Source organism: Bufo gargarizans, chromosome 1 (assembly GCF_014858855.1).
Source record: "Bufo gargarizans isolate SCDJY-AF-19 chromosome 1, ASM1485885v1, whole genome shotgun sequence".
NCBI lineage: Eukaryota > Metazoa > Chordata > Amphibia > Anura > Bufonidae > Bufo > Bufo gargarizans.
This window is the reverse complement of record NC_058080.1, coordinates 699,853,884-699,867,764: the sequence shown is the minus strand read 5'-3', so window position 1 is coordinate 699,867,764 and position 13,881 is coordinate 699,853,884. Positions and strand designations below refer to the sequence as shown.

Genomic DNA, 13,881 nt, shown 5'->3' with positions numbered 1-13,881 from the left:
TTTATACTAGTATCCCCTTCTTCCAGTCCCTCGCCGCTAGATCCACGTCCTCCTGTGGGACCGTGCAGAAAAATCAACGCGGCCTCCCTACCCACCCCCTCCAAGTACCTATCCCCAGGGGTAAGACATAAGGACATAAGGAGATATAAGGACAAGAGGGATGTCCTTGTACTGTCCACAATTCACGGTAACGGCATCACCCCTGTCCCTGTGCGAGGTACTGCGGCAACGGTCCTCAAGCCCGATTGTATCGTCGACTACAATCGGTATATGGGAGGAGTTGATCTCTTTGATCAAGTCCTAAAGCAATATAATGCCATGCGCAAAACCCGGGCATGGTACAAAAAAGTTGGGGTCTACTTGGTGCAGGTTGCCATGTACAACTCTTTTGTGCTGTCCCAGAGCTCTGGCAACACAGCAAAATTCCTTTAGTTCTATGAGGCAGTCCTCAAGGCCCTGATCTTTTCTGACTGGGAAAGAGCTGGCCGGAGTACCTCGGGAACTGGAGGCGCCCGGATTGTCCCTGGCCAACACTTTCCAGGTGTGGTCCCCCATACTGGAAAGAAGGGACGGTCCCATAAAAAGTGCAGCGTGTGTAACAGGAGGGGGATACGGAAGGACACCACCACTCAGTGTGACACACACGCCCCGATCATCAGGGCCTCTGCATTGACGGTTGCTTCAGGGAGTACCAAATTTATAATACCTTCCCCAATTTGAATTCCATTTAGCCACTGACAATCGAAAAAAACCTATGGTTCTCAGACTTGAGACACTAAAACCAAAACTTTATGAATGAAGCAGGCGGCGCAGGCAAGTGACGTCAATGAGTGACGCGCCGGCCGCCCGGCCTGCCTGCCTCCATTGTACTGAAGCGGTTAGGATGTAAGGTACTATTAGGGGTTGGGGGGCATGTTTCATAACTATTTATTGAATAAGTAGACATATTAGGTATCGCCGCGTCCGTAAGAATCTGCTCTATAAAAATACCCCATGACCTAACCCCTTACATGAACACGGTAAAAAAAAAAAAAAAAGGTATTTTTTTGTCACCTTACATTACAAAAAGTGTAATAGCAAGTGATCAAAAAGTCATATGCCCCCCAAAATAGTGCCAATAAAACAGTCCTCTCATCCCGCAAAAAATGAGCCCCTAATTAAAATAATAGGCTAAAAACTAAAGAAAAACTAACTCTTAGACTATGGAGATACTAAAATGTTTTTTTTTTTTTGTTTATAAAAGGATAATGTAGTGTAAAACCTAAATACATTTTAAAAAAGTAGACATTAGGTATCGCCGCGTCCGCAAGAATCTGCTCTATAAAAATACCCCATAACATAACCCCTCAGATGAACACGGTCAAAAAAATAAAATAAAAACTGTGCCAAAATAGCCATTTTTTGGCAAATTTTCCATTTTAATCAGTTTTTTCCAGTAACAAAGCAAGCGTTAACAGCCAAACAAAACCCAATATTTATTACCCTGATTCTGCAGTTTACAGAAACACCCCATATGTGGTGGTAAACTGCTGTATGACAAAACAGCAGGGCGCAGAAGGAAAGGAACGCCGTATGGTTTCTGGAAGGCAGATTTTGATGGCTTTTTTTTTTTTGCACCATGTCCCATTTGAAGAACGCCTGATGCACCCCTAGAGTAGAAACTCTATAAAAGTGACCCCATCTAAGAAACTACACCCCTCAAGGTATTCAAAACTGATTTTACAAACTTTATTAACCCTTTATGGCAAATGGAGATGACATTTCAGAATTTCTATTTTTGGTAACCTTGCCTCACAAAAATGTAATATAGAGCAACCAAAAATCATATGTACCCTAAAAATAGTCCCAACAAAACTGCCACCTTATCACGTAGTTTCCAAAATGGGGTCAATTTTATGGAGTTTCTACTGTAGGGGTGCATCAGGGGGGCTTCAAATGGGACATGGTGTAAATAAACCATTCCAGCGAAATCTGCCTTCCAAAAACCACACGGCGCACCTTTCCCGCTACGCTCTACTATGTGCCCATACAGTAGTTTACAGCCACGTATGAGGTGTTTCTGCAAACTACAGAATCAGGGCAATAAATATTGAGTTTTGTTTGGCTGTTAACCCTTGATTTGTTACTGGAAAAAAATTGATTAAAATGGCAAATTTGCCCAAAAATTTAAATTCTGAAATTTCATCTCCATTTGCCAATAACTCTTGTGGAATACCTAAAGGGTTAACTACATTTGTAAAATCTGTTTTGAATACCTTGAGGGGTGTAGTTTCTTAGATGGGGTCACTTTTATGGAGTTTCTGCTCTAGGGGTGCATCAGGGGGGCTTCAAATGGGACATGGTGCCCCAAAAAAAAGGCCATCAAAATCTGCCTTCCAAAAACCACACGTCACTCCTTTCCCTCTACGCCCTACCGTGTGCCCGTAAAGTAGTTTACGACCACATATTGGGTGTTTCTGCAAACTACAGAATCAGGGCATAAAATATTGAGTTTTGTTTGGCTGTTAACCCTTGCTTTGTTACTGGAAAAAATGGATTAAAATGGAAAATTTGCCAAAAAAATTCTAAATTCTGAAATTTTATCTCCATTTGCCATTAACTCTTGTGGAACAACGAAAGGGTTAACAATGTTTGTAAAATACGTTTTAAATACCTTGGGGTGTAGTTTCTAGAATGGGGTCATTTTTGGGTGGTTTCTATTATGTAAGCTTCACAAAGTGACTTCAGACCTGAACTGGTCCTGAAAAAGTGGGTTTTTGAAAATTTCTTAAAAATTTCAAGATTAGCTTCTAAACTTCTAAGCCTTATAACGTCCCCAAAAATTAAAATGTCATTCCCAAAATGATCCAAACATAAAGTAGACATATGGGGAATTTAAAGTAATAACTATTCTTGGAGGTATTACTATGTATTATAGAAGTAGAGAAATTGAAACTTGGAAATTTGCGAATTTTTCTAAATGTTTGGTAAATTTTGTATTTTTTTTGTGAAGAGATTTTTTTTCACTCCATTTTACCAGTGTCACTAAGTACAATATGTGACGAAAAAACAATCTCAGAATGGCTTGGATAAGTCAAAGCGTTTTAAAGTTATCACCACATAAAGTGACACTGGTCAGATTTGCAAAAAATAGCCTGGTCCTTGAGGTGAAAATTATCCCGGTCCTTAAGGTGAAAATGAGCCCGGTCCTTAAGGGGTTAAGTTAGCAGGTATTGTACTATGGAAAACTGTTAGCATTTTATTGATACAGAGTGTTTAGAAGTGTTTTTTTCTATGAATCTGCTCATGAACGTCTTGGATGCTACGGAGAGGTTCTTGAGTCAATATTGAAAAGCTCTACAGTTACTTAGAAGATGTACTTGACGTTTGAAGTGTGCATAGAGCAGGTATGGTCAACGTATTGAGCATCTGAGTCACCTGATGACTTTGGCTCCTTAGCAGCATCAGCAGGTACTGTCCCAGCCTCCACAGTCACACTCGGTTTGTTCACCTCTGAGTAATAAGCAAGGAGCTCCACGTCTCTCTCAAACTTGTGTCCTTCAGCCAGTGATACCTGGAAATATAAACATGCATTATGTCTGACATTTACTATGGATTTATGCAGTCCGCATAGTTCTGTTATCCCCTCACCTTGGCTGCGGTCTTGTCCTCATTAGTGTACTCCACAGGGCTGATATCACAGTTGGATACTATCTTGACAATGCCGAATGCAGACTGGAAGTGTGCGCTCAGACTCAGGGTGTACGGGATCTCTCCTATAGGCACATGTGGGCGTGTGGCAGTCACACTCACAGGTTGGTCTAGAATGGGGAATTGGGGACGATGAATAAGGAGAAAAGCAGGAAAAGTAAATAAGCTTGATACAATGCATTATGAAAAGTCTTCAGACCCTTTCACATTTGTTATGTTGCAGCCTTTAGCGGGGGGGGGGGGGGGGGAGTCAAGTTTTTCCCAATCATGACAAAGTGAAAACAGAGATACTCCTACACCTTGATCAGAGTCCACCTGAGGTAAATTCAGTTGATTGGACATGATTTGGAAAGGCACAAACCTGTCTATATAAGGTCTCACAGCTGACATAGCATATCAGAGCAAAAACCAAGCCATGAGGAGGAAGGGACTGCCTTCAGGATTGTGTGGAGGCACAGATCTGGAGAAGGGGACAAAAATGTCTGCTGCACTGAAAGTTCCAAAGAGCACAGTGGCCTACATAATTCTTAAAATGAAAGAAGTTTGGAACAACCAGGACTCTTACTAGAGCTGGCCGCCCCACCAAACAAAGTAATCAGAGGAGAAGGGTCTTTGTAAATGAGGTGACCAAAAACCCAATGGTCACTCTGGCTGAGCTCCCCACCCATCACTACAGCACTCCACCAGTCTCGGCTTTATGGCAGAGTGGCCAGAAAGAAGCCTCTGCTTAGTAAATGACACATGGAAGCTGCCTTAAGTTTGCAAAAAAAGCACCTACAGGACTCTCAGACTGTGAGAAACAAGATTATCTGGACTGATGAAACAAGGTTGACTTTTTTGGTCTCAATTCTGATTCAGACATGTCTGAGGGAAACCAGGCATTTGCTTATCACCTGGCTAATGCCATCCCTACAGTGAAGCATGGTGGTGGCAGCATCATGCTATGGGAATGTTTTTCAGCGGTTCAGACAGGAAGATTGGTCAAGATTGAGGGAAAGCTGAATGGAGCAAAGTACAGAGATAGTCTTAATGAAAACCTGATCCAAAGTGCTCTGGACCTCAGATTGGGAGGAAGGTTCACCTTCAAACAAGACAATGATCTACACACAAAGCTAATACAACACAGGAGTGGCTTAGGGACAACTCTGCAAATCTCTTTGAGTGGCCCAGCTAGAGCCCTGACTTGGACCCAAGCGAACATCTCTAGATAGACCTGAAAATGGCTGTCCATCGACAGTGCTCAACTCCTCATCCAACCTGACTGAGGATCTGCAGAGAAGAATGGGAGAAAATACAGAAATTACTTTATCACTTTCTCATTATGGAGTATTGAGTGCAGAATGATGGGGGGAAAAACTAGATTTTTTTTATTTTAGCACAAGGCCACAACATAACAAAATGTGAAAAAAGTAGAAAGGTCATAAGACTTCCTGAATGCATTGTAGATCACAACAGGTTGTGACTACTGTTATGTATCATTCGTGATTCAGTATGACATCTGCAGTATATGTATATTATCAGTTCTTCGTGCATTAACCCTGAAATCAATCATTCATCATGAACATTATCCAAAATCATTATCCAGTCCTCATAAAATTCCACTGTTCTAGTCTTATCAACATTTATCTTCATAACCCTCATTTTCTGTCATCCTTTTCATCCAGCATAATCCCATATTGTCATCATCCTAATCATCTTTGGACACCCTTATATCATAATCTACTCCATCACCATCATCCTCTTCATTCACTATCATTGTAATCGAGTATCCTCTGTTGTATCATCATCTCCTCCTATTCATCCTCATAATCCCCTTTTTCATAATTTCTAATCATCCATTCACATTCATACACCATTATTTATCATCATCCTCTTGATCCACCATTGTTGACATCAATCACCTTCATTCTCTATTATTTTCATAGTCCATTCAATCTTCATTATTCTTGTTATCTTTCATCCTCATCAAGTCTCACTATCCTTCATAATCCTCACCATCAATCACTCATCTCACATATGACATATTGTCACCATTTTCAAGAACAACTCAAAGGGTTCACTTAAAAGTTTTGACTTGTATTGGCATTGTAATGAAAAGGAACATTTCTGTACATATGTGGCATCCAAAGGGTTAATTTTACCAAGAGAATAAATCTATTTTGGACTGCCTAGGGCATTCTTATTGGAAGATGGGGATAAAGGAAACAGAGCTTTCTTGAGGAAAATAAAGTGAGACTTTTGACACTTCACCCTGGCTTCTACTAGATTCAAGGGTTAACAGATGGACATCTGTTTATCCCTCTGAACACATATAGTGAGATGAATCAAGTGACAGTGTCAATTCAATATTCACAATACTTATCCCCTTATTTAATATACTTTCCAGTCACATATAAGGGGTTTGGAGAATGAATCAGAAGGATAGCTCTGAAACCCGAGCTAAGGCCTCAAACGATAATCCATGACTGGTTCAATATAAAGGGGTTCACACGCCTGAGGCCAGACTGGATACCTAGATGTGGATCTGTTACATCTCCTGCCCTCAAGGAAACATAAGAGATTAAAGATTGCAGGTTTAGGCCTTTAGCTGTTTGTATCCAATTATTTTATAACAGTTTGTATGTCATTTTGTCTCCTTCTGTACAGTGTTTTGTTAGCACTGCACCTTTTGCTATTAAAGCGTGAAACTTTAATGTTTCCTCCTTGTATGCTCTAAGAATCCATAGCCCTTCAATGCGAGAATTAAATGTTTGATACTTTAGAGCAGGATATACTTGTGTGTGTTAACAGAGTGGCATCTCATTGGCTGTGATGTAAATGTAGCCACAGCGTATATTTTAGGTGCATGGACTGTTTTGGGGTGTGATTTATGCTCAATTTGCAACCTAAGTTGAAGGTGAGCGCAAGACTGAGTAGAAAAAGATAAACCCCTTGCAGTTGAACCCATATCACATGCTGGGATGGTGCATACATGGCAGGCATGCATGTGAATTACTTTATAAGAGAATGAACATTTTTTGAGGGTCAGCTTGACTGCCTTACCTTTTGGGGTATATCTGGGGTTGAGGACAGCAGGAAGCACAAATCGGACGGCGCCGTCAGCCTCGACTGGAAGCTCCCGCACATATTTTAATGTCACTTCAGCCTCCTGACCAGGTGGCAGGTTCCCAACATTGCAGCTGAAAACATCAGCAGAGCTCTCGTCTTCTTCCAGAAGAAAAGCCTGCTGGCCTTGGCTGATGGCCTCATCGTAGGTCTTATGAGCCTGGAGGAAGAGGAAGGAGAAGAGGGCTATGCTATACCTCATCAAGATCCGGCTAGCTGGGTATATTATACGGTATATAGTTTACAGACTTCACATATTACATTTTCCAGTAATTTCTGCTGGTTCAGGGTCTGCACAGAGCTTGATTTAAGATTTACATTATGGGAACTATTGTTTTTAACTCCTTGACTCACTTTCTCAGTAAAGCATCATACCACCAGAGAATGTTTTTCTAATATAATGTTTAATATCTTTCTACAGGAAGATTCACTCAAAAAAGGCCAAATATAAATATTCTGTTATAACTTTCACTAGGACTAAGCAATCTGACTAAACAGGCAATGTGCTCCTCAGTGTATATAGAGCGTCGAACAAGTAGGGATGCCCCAGCGTCACAGCGATTAGGTAGGTGCCATAGTGATGCTTGACTTCCTGGTGCACACCCCTGTACCTCTTCACTTAGTCACTCGACTTATCATCAGGATGGTGGTGTACTGTATTGAGCAGTGAATCTTCATGGTAAAATGCGTACCTGAACATTTTTGAACAGTTTGTGAATCATTGGACTAGATGGTAGTGAGTTAACGGAGCGTTACTTCCAGCAAGATGGAGCAACGTGTCACACATACATTAACATAAAGTTTAGCAACTTTGCAAATACACTACCTGTTCTGATAAATAAAGCTCATACACTATTCACTATTCCATAGCTACTAAGTGCTTACTTCCCCTCATTCCCTGCTAGGTCAGTGTCTGCACAAAACATGCTTTGTCGATTTGCATTGTAGGATGCACAGTATATTAACATGGCTCTACCTACACAGTACTGACCCCAGGTTGTACCAAACAAACTTAATGGAGATATAGGACAGTGTTCACGTTTACGGCACACAGTTCAGCAGAGAGTAGAGGTTTCCTCTACATGATAGTATCATATAGGAGGTTTAAGCAAAGTAGAGTTGCTAGTAAGTCAATTTTAAGGTTTGTTTTGAGTATAGAATATCCTGTTCCCAGGAATCATCTTGAAAGAAGACTAACAGTGGCCATAAACACTAGACCAGTGGTCGGCAAAGTGCGGCTCGCGAGCCACAAGCGGCTCTTTAGACCCTTCTATGCGGCTCCTTGGTGCGGGCTCCCACGGCGACCCATCCTGCACACTAGGGCTGCACGATATATCGAAAAAATAATCGAATCGCGATAATCGCCAAATGCGATATGGCGATTTGGCCGACCCGAAAATGCTGCAATTATATATGAAGGGGCCCCGCGCACATAACTGGCTTTGTGTGTAAAGTATTTTATGACTGTCTGAAACAAGCTGTCTCCTATTGATAAAATGGCCAGCCTCTGTACTCACTTTTACTATGAATGCACTGCAGCGAGCGACTTCTGGTGCAGCTACATCACTTCCGGGTATAGCCTTTTGTCCGGGTATAGAAAAGTGGCAGAACACCGGCCGGCCCGCTCGCTACCGTGCATTCATAGTGAAAGTGAGTACAGAGGCTGGCCATTTTATCAATAGGAGAGAGATTGTTTTAGACAGTAGTAAAATACTTTACACACAAAGCCAGTTATGTGCGCAGTTTAGGACACATGAGGGGACCCAGCATAAGATGCTATATGTGTGTCTTATGCTGGCCCCCCTCATGGCCCTATGTGTCATAGCACACATCCCCTAACAGTGCCATCCACAGATCCACCCCATAACAGCATCATCCACAGGTCCCCATAAGTGTCCTCCACAGATCCCCCATAACACTGTCCTCCACAGATCCCCCATAACAGTGTCCTTCACAGATCCCCCATAACAGCGTCCTCCACAGATCCCCCACATAACAGCGTCCTCCACAGATCCCCCACATAACAGCGTCAGCCACAGATCCCCCACATCACAGCGTCATCCACAGATCCCCCACATCACAGCGTCATCCACAAATCCCCCACATAACAGCGTCCTCCACAGATCCCCCACATAACAGCGTCATCCACAAATCCCCCACATAACAGCGTCATCCACAGATTCCTCACATAACAGCGTCCTCCACAGATCCCCCCACATAACAGCGTCCTCCACAGATCCCCCACATAACAGCGTCCTCCACAGATCCCCCACATAACAGCGTCAGCCACAGATCCCCCACATCACAGCGTCATCCACAGATCCCCCACATCACAGCGTCATCCACAAATCCCCCACATAACAGCGTCCTCCACAGATCCCCCACATAACAGCGTCATCCACAAATCCCCCACATAACAGCGTCATCCACAGATTCCTCACATAACAGCGTCATCCACAGAATGTACCTTCCTATATATTTTAGGTTTTAAAAATGTGGCTCTCAAAAGAAATTTCAATTGTGGCTTTGGCGATATTTGGCTCAGTTGACCAAAAAGTTTGCCCACCACTGCACTAGACTATTATAATATTTTACGTTTGACCAACATTTCTTTAGCTATATCATAGAAAGGAAGAATTGGAAATGTTGAATTTCCAATAACCTAGACGATGCCATTCTGGTCACTGCTGCTCTTCACTTCCCATCACAGCTCTACGTGCCAGAAATGCTGGAACTACACAGCTCTGTCCATTGTGTAGTGGAAGGAGATGGTAACTGCACATTTACTTCAATGGGAGAAGCACTCCAGTAACCAACTCCATCCACTTTCCAATGGACTGTCGGTGGTCCTGGGTGTCGGACCACTGCTGGTCTAATATTGATGGCCTATTGAACAGACAGGCCATCAATATGAAAATCCTGGAAAACTCCTTTAAGCGGCTGCAGCTATTACTCTTGACTCCTCAAACACATGCATGCTTGGTTTGGCCATGTGTGCATGTTTTCATTGGGGGGAGGGGACTAAGCCTCTGCCAGACACCTCTGAGGTAGCCTAAGGGCCCTTTATATGGGCCAAGAGACCACCAGATAATCACTAACGAGCGTTCATAGGAACTCTTATGATCGACTATCTGGCGGTGTAAAAGTGCTGCCAATTACTTGGGTAATAGATAATTCATATGGACACAAGAATCGTCATTTGCCAGATCGTGCTTTGTAAACCGGCTCTGCTGTCAGCAAACAACGAGCCATGGCATTAGCGATTGCTCCTCCCAATACCGTGGGGGAGATCGCTGCATGTAAATGCGGCGGTCTCCTCTGCTGACAAGCAGGTGCTTCCAGGGAGGGAACACTTCCCTCCCGACAATCGCCGGCTGTATCGTCCCGTCTAAAGGGACCTTTAAATTTCCAAATAATTGCTAAATGAAAGTCCCTATGAATGATTGTTAGCAATTATATGGCAGATTCTCGGCCCTTGTAAAGGGGACTTTATGCTCTTTGAGAACAAAGGATTCGACATATTGAAATTTAGCATGCTTGATGCTTCTTTCCCATGATATCTCCTATCCGGGGAGTTCTGGAACACCCCATACACATAAGATAATTGGTTAGAATTGCTGCAATCGGTGTCTTTAGCTGCAATTGGTGTCCTCAGACTTTGCTCTTATGCGTATGGGTACCATTAGTTGCCACTGTTACACTTTTTATGATATCCTCAAAAGCACCAACAAATTACCTGTTTCTTCTCCTGGAGATCGGCTACAATGGTCTTTCCCTCCACTTTGGCCTCAAAGCTGTAGACTGCTGAGTCTTCATCCATGGGGAATACAAAGATGGCCTCCACAGCCTTCTCCTCCTCATTCTTGTACTTGAGCGTAGCAGACACATCAGCCACAAAGCCTTTCACCTGGGCGTCAACAGAGATCCCCTTGAGAGGAACTGAATGACCCAAAGAAATTGTAGAAGTAATATGTGCATCAACCACCTGTAATGTTCTTGATAGGATTGAGTGCCTAATATAACGTAAATAACATATACCATGTCCCATACTAGTCAAGGCAAAGGTGAGTTAGACAGGGGCACAGGGCACTACTATGACTTTGTAGCCTGAATGAGACCCTATGTGTCTCACTGATAAAATGAGTGGGTTCTTAAGATAGGATTGGTCCCCTAATGGCCCCAGCAATGGTTTAGTCTTTTGTCTTTACTTATTTAATCTTTAATAGGCGTTTTCCTGTATTTTCATAGGATCGGGTCATCAATATCAGTTTGGTGTGGGTCCGACTTCAGGTACCCACACTGATCAGCTGTTCTTAGAGGACATGGTGCTTCCAGAACACTTAGGCCTCTTCCTAGGCCATGTGGTGTCATGTTCATTGGTCACATGGTATAGGAGCAGCTCAGTTCCATACAAGTGAATAGGGATGAGCTGCGATACCAAGCATAACTGCTATCGAGGACTGCACTGTGCTTAGTAAGCTGTGAGGAGGCGTCCTTTGAAGCTCCACTGAGCGCAGTGGGGCTCAAACAGCTGATCAGTGGGGGTGCTGGGAGTCGGACCCCGTGATCTCCTATTGATGATTTATCCTAAGAATAGGCCATCAAAATAACACTCTGCATTGCATTACTTCTGATTTATTTTTAGTTTTGTACATTTTTGTTGTGCCCCTCTTACCTTTTCTCTTTCTTGAGATATTACGAGATGAGTGAAGTTTAAAAAAAATATACAGTATATTCGTGTTATTTGCAATGTAACGCAAATAGTTTTTTTGTTTTTCAAAACCAGTCATCTCGTATGACTTATCTCAGGATTTTTCAAGCACAAAGGAATTTTTTTTTTTAAAAACAATTATGTAAAAAATGTAAGGAAGGACCCATCTGTACTTTCAAAAGCCTTTTGTTATTGCAGCTATTTGGGAAGAGTAACTAATAGTTTTATTCATCAGGGTTGTATTTAATGGCTCCTTCACATACTGTACGTCTGGTAATCTGGCTCAGTTTCTCTTCGGCTTGGTGCAGAAAATGCGAGGGGAAAATTGAAGCTAGAATTGATGATCATTCATTTTCTTCTGGCGCATCAGCTGTGATGTCAAATTGCGCCAGATAAAAACAAACTGCCTGATATGCTTTTCTGTTTGGTGCCATCAGTCTGTAGACGCTAAACCTGTCCACATAGCGCACAACATTGTGTCTGGCTCTGCAAAAACAACCCAAAAAATGGCTGGACACAACTGATGACGTGCACCATTCTGGTCTTTTAGTTTCCCCAATATTACATTGCTCATGAGTTTTCGGAGATTTCCGGAAGTACTATACTGATGGCCTTTCCTTAGGATAGGCCATCAATATTTGATTGGTGGGGCTCCTACTCCTGGCCCCACTGTCTCCTCACAACATACCAAGCACAGTACCGTACAGGGGTGTAGCTATAGCGGGTGCAGAGGTAGCAGTTGCTACCGGGCCCAGGAGCCTGAGGAGGCCCAAAGACCCTTGTGGAGCATAAGACGACATTGATATTATAGAAAGTGCATGCTGGGCAAGTTATACCTCTGAATGGAGGGAAGGGTTAGATCAAGAATTTGGCATGAAAGGGGGCAGGTGGCATTTAAATTTTTGCCTCAGGCAGCATGAAGGCCACGTGCTTCCCTGCCTCTGTCCGCAAAGCATTGAGGGAAGGGGGGCCCAAACTGAACTCTTGCACCAGGGTCCATGAGCCTTTATCTACGCCTCTGGTACCGTACGCTGTATAGCAGCTGTGCTTTGTATTTCATCCAAGGCCGATTCACTGGAATGGAATGAGCTGCACCTAAGACTATGTGACAGATGAACTATGTGACGTAGCACTCACTTGAGCACCACAACCTCTTCAAACTACTGATTGATACAATACGTTTAAGTACAGTATATTGGGCTGGAAAACTGTAGTCATAGGTAAAGAAAGGAGGATGAATCACTATGGCACTTCTTTCTGCAGCTGCTATAGTCGGGTATAGATTTGAGCCAAAATTTGAGTTTAGTATTAATAAATCTGTCTGAAAGTTGTAGACCATGCCTTCTCATAGTAAACCATGCCCACTTTTCTGGCCAATCTTCAAAGCTGGTGAGTGGGGAGGGAAAAGTTGCAAATTACAACTTTTTGGGGGCAGATTTATGCCACAATCTGGTTGAAATTGGATGATAAACATGGGCCTATATTTCTTTGTAAAATATTGCTGCTGAAAAAGTGGAGCATCTTCTATGCAAGACTAAAGTAGCATTGGTTTAACCTTGGTAAAATGATATTTCTCAGGACTAGAATTGGTTCATTGCGCAGAAAACAATCCCAATCTGGATAACAGAGGGGGTAGCTTCCAGGTCTATGACATCCAAGTACCCTCATAGAGTATACAGACGGAGAATCTCCTGTAAAAGATTACGGCGCTCTAGCTTTCTGACGTCGGGGAGCAAGGAGTAGATTCTGAGGATGCAGGGTGGTGCTGGGCTCCTTCACGCTGGACTCATCTCAGGTTCATTTGCATATGTAACAAATTGTTGATTTTACACAATAAAAGCACACAGAGCTATAGGGACTGGGTATTGCGGATGTGCTAGCTGCCATCTAGCAACCCATGTCCTCAGCTCTATGCACAAAATCCAGGTGACAGGTTCCCTTTAAGGGAGATTCACAACGAATAGCTGGTACCATATCATGAATGAATGAGAGAGGTCATATGAGGCCATAATTCCCGTCCCTCCCCCTTCCTTTCAGAATTGTCAGGCTCCGCCACATTCTTCTGACCAAAGAATCCTGGGTGGGAGTCTGTTTAAATGGCAAATGAACAGTCAAATAAAGCTGATCTCTCCACAACGACACACCCAAATACACAGAACAACATGTCTACACTTTTTGCATGTCTCCATGTGAAACACTTTGAAGTCAGTTTTGACTTCACTAAGGCCCCTTTCGCACGAGCGAGTATTCCGCACGGGTGCAATGTGTGATGCGAACGTATTGCACCTGCATGGAATCTGGACCCATTCATTTCAATGGGGCTGAGCAGCCCTGGCCCCATAGAAGTGAATGGGGCTTCAGTGAAAAACGGATTG

The 13,881-nt window shown here is 43.0% G+C and overlaps 1 protein-coding gene across 7 annotated transcripts in view; it reads right to left on the bottom strand.

Annotated features, from left to right (window-relative positions):
- Window positions 1–13,881, bottom strand: part of LOC122924803 (von Willebrand factor A domain-containing protein 5A-like) — a 131,068-nt gene that overhangs the window by 91,362 nt on the left and 25,825 nt on the right. For all 7 annotated transcript variants that reach the window (XM_044276238.1, XM_044276239.1, XM_044276242.1 and 4 more), the window contains exons 3-6: window positions 10,532–10,734; window positions 6,733–6,955; window positions 3,631–3,800; window positions 3,418–3,553 (exon numbers count right to left, since the gene is read on the bottom strand). In XM_044276238.1, coding sequence (XP_044132173.1) covers window positions 3,418–3,553; window positions 3,631–3,800; window positions 6,733–6,955; window positions 10,532–10,734 — 732 coding nt within the window. The remainder of the gene's footprint in view (window positions 1–3,417; window positions 3,554–3,630; window positions 3,801–6,732; window positions 6,956–10,531; window positions 10,735–13,881) is intronic.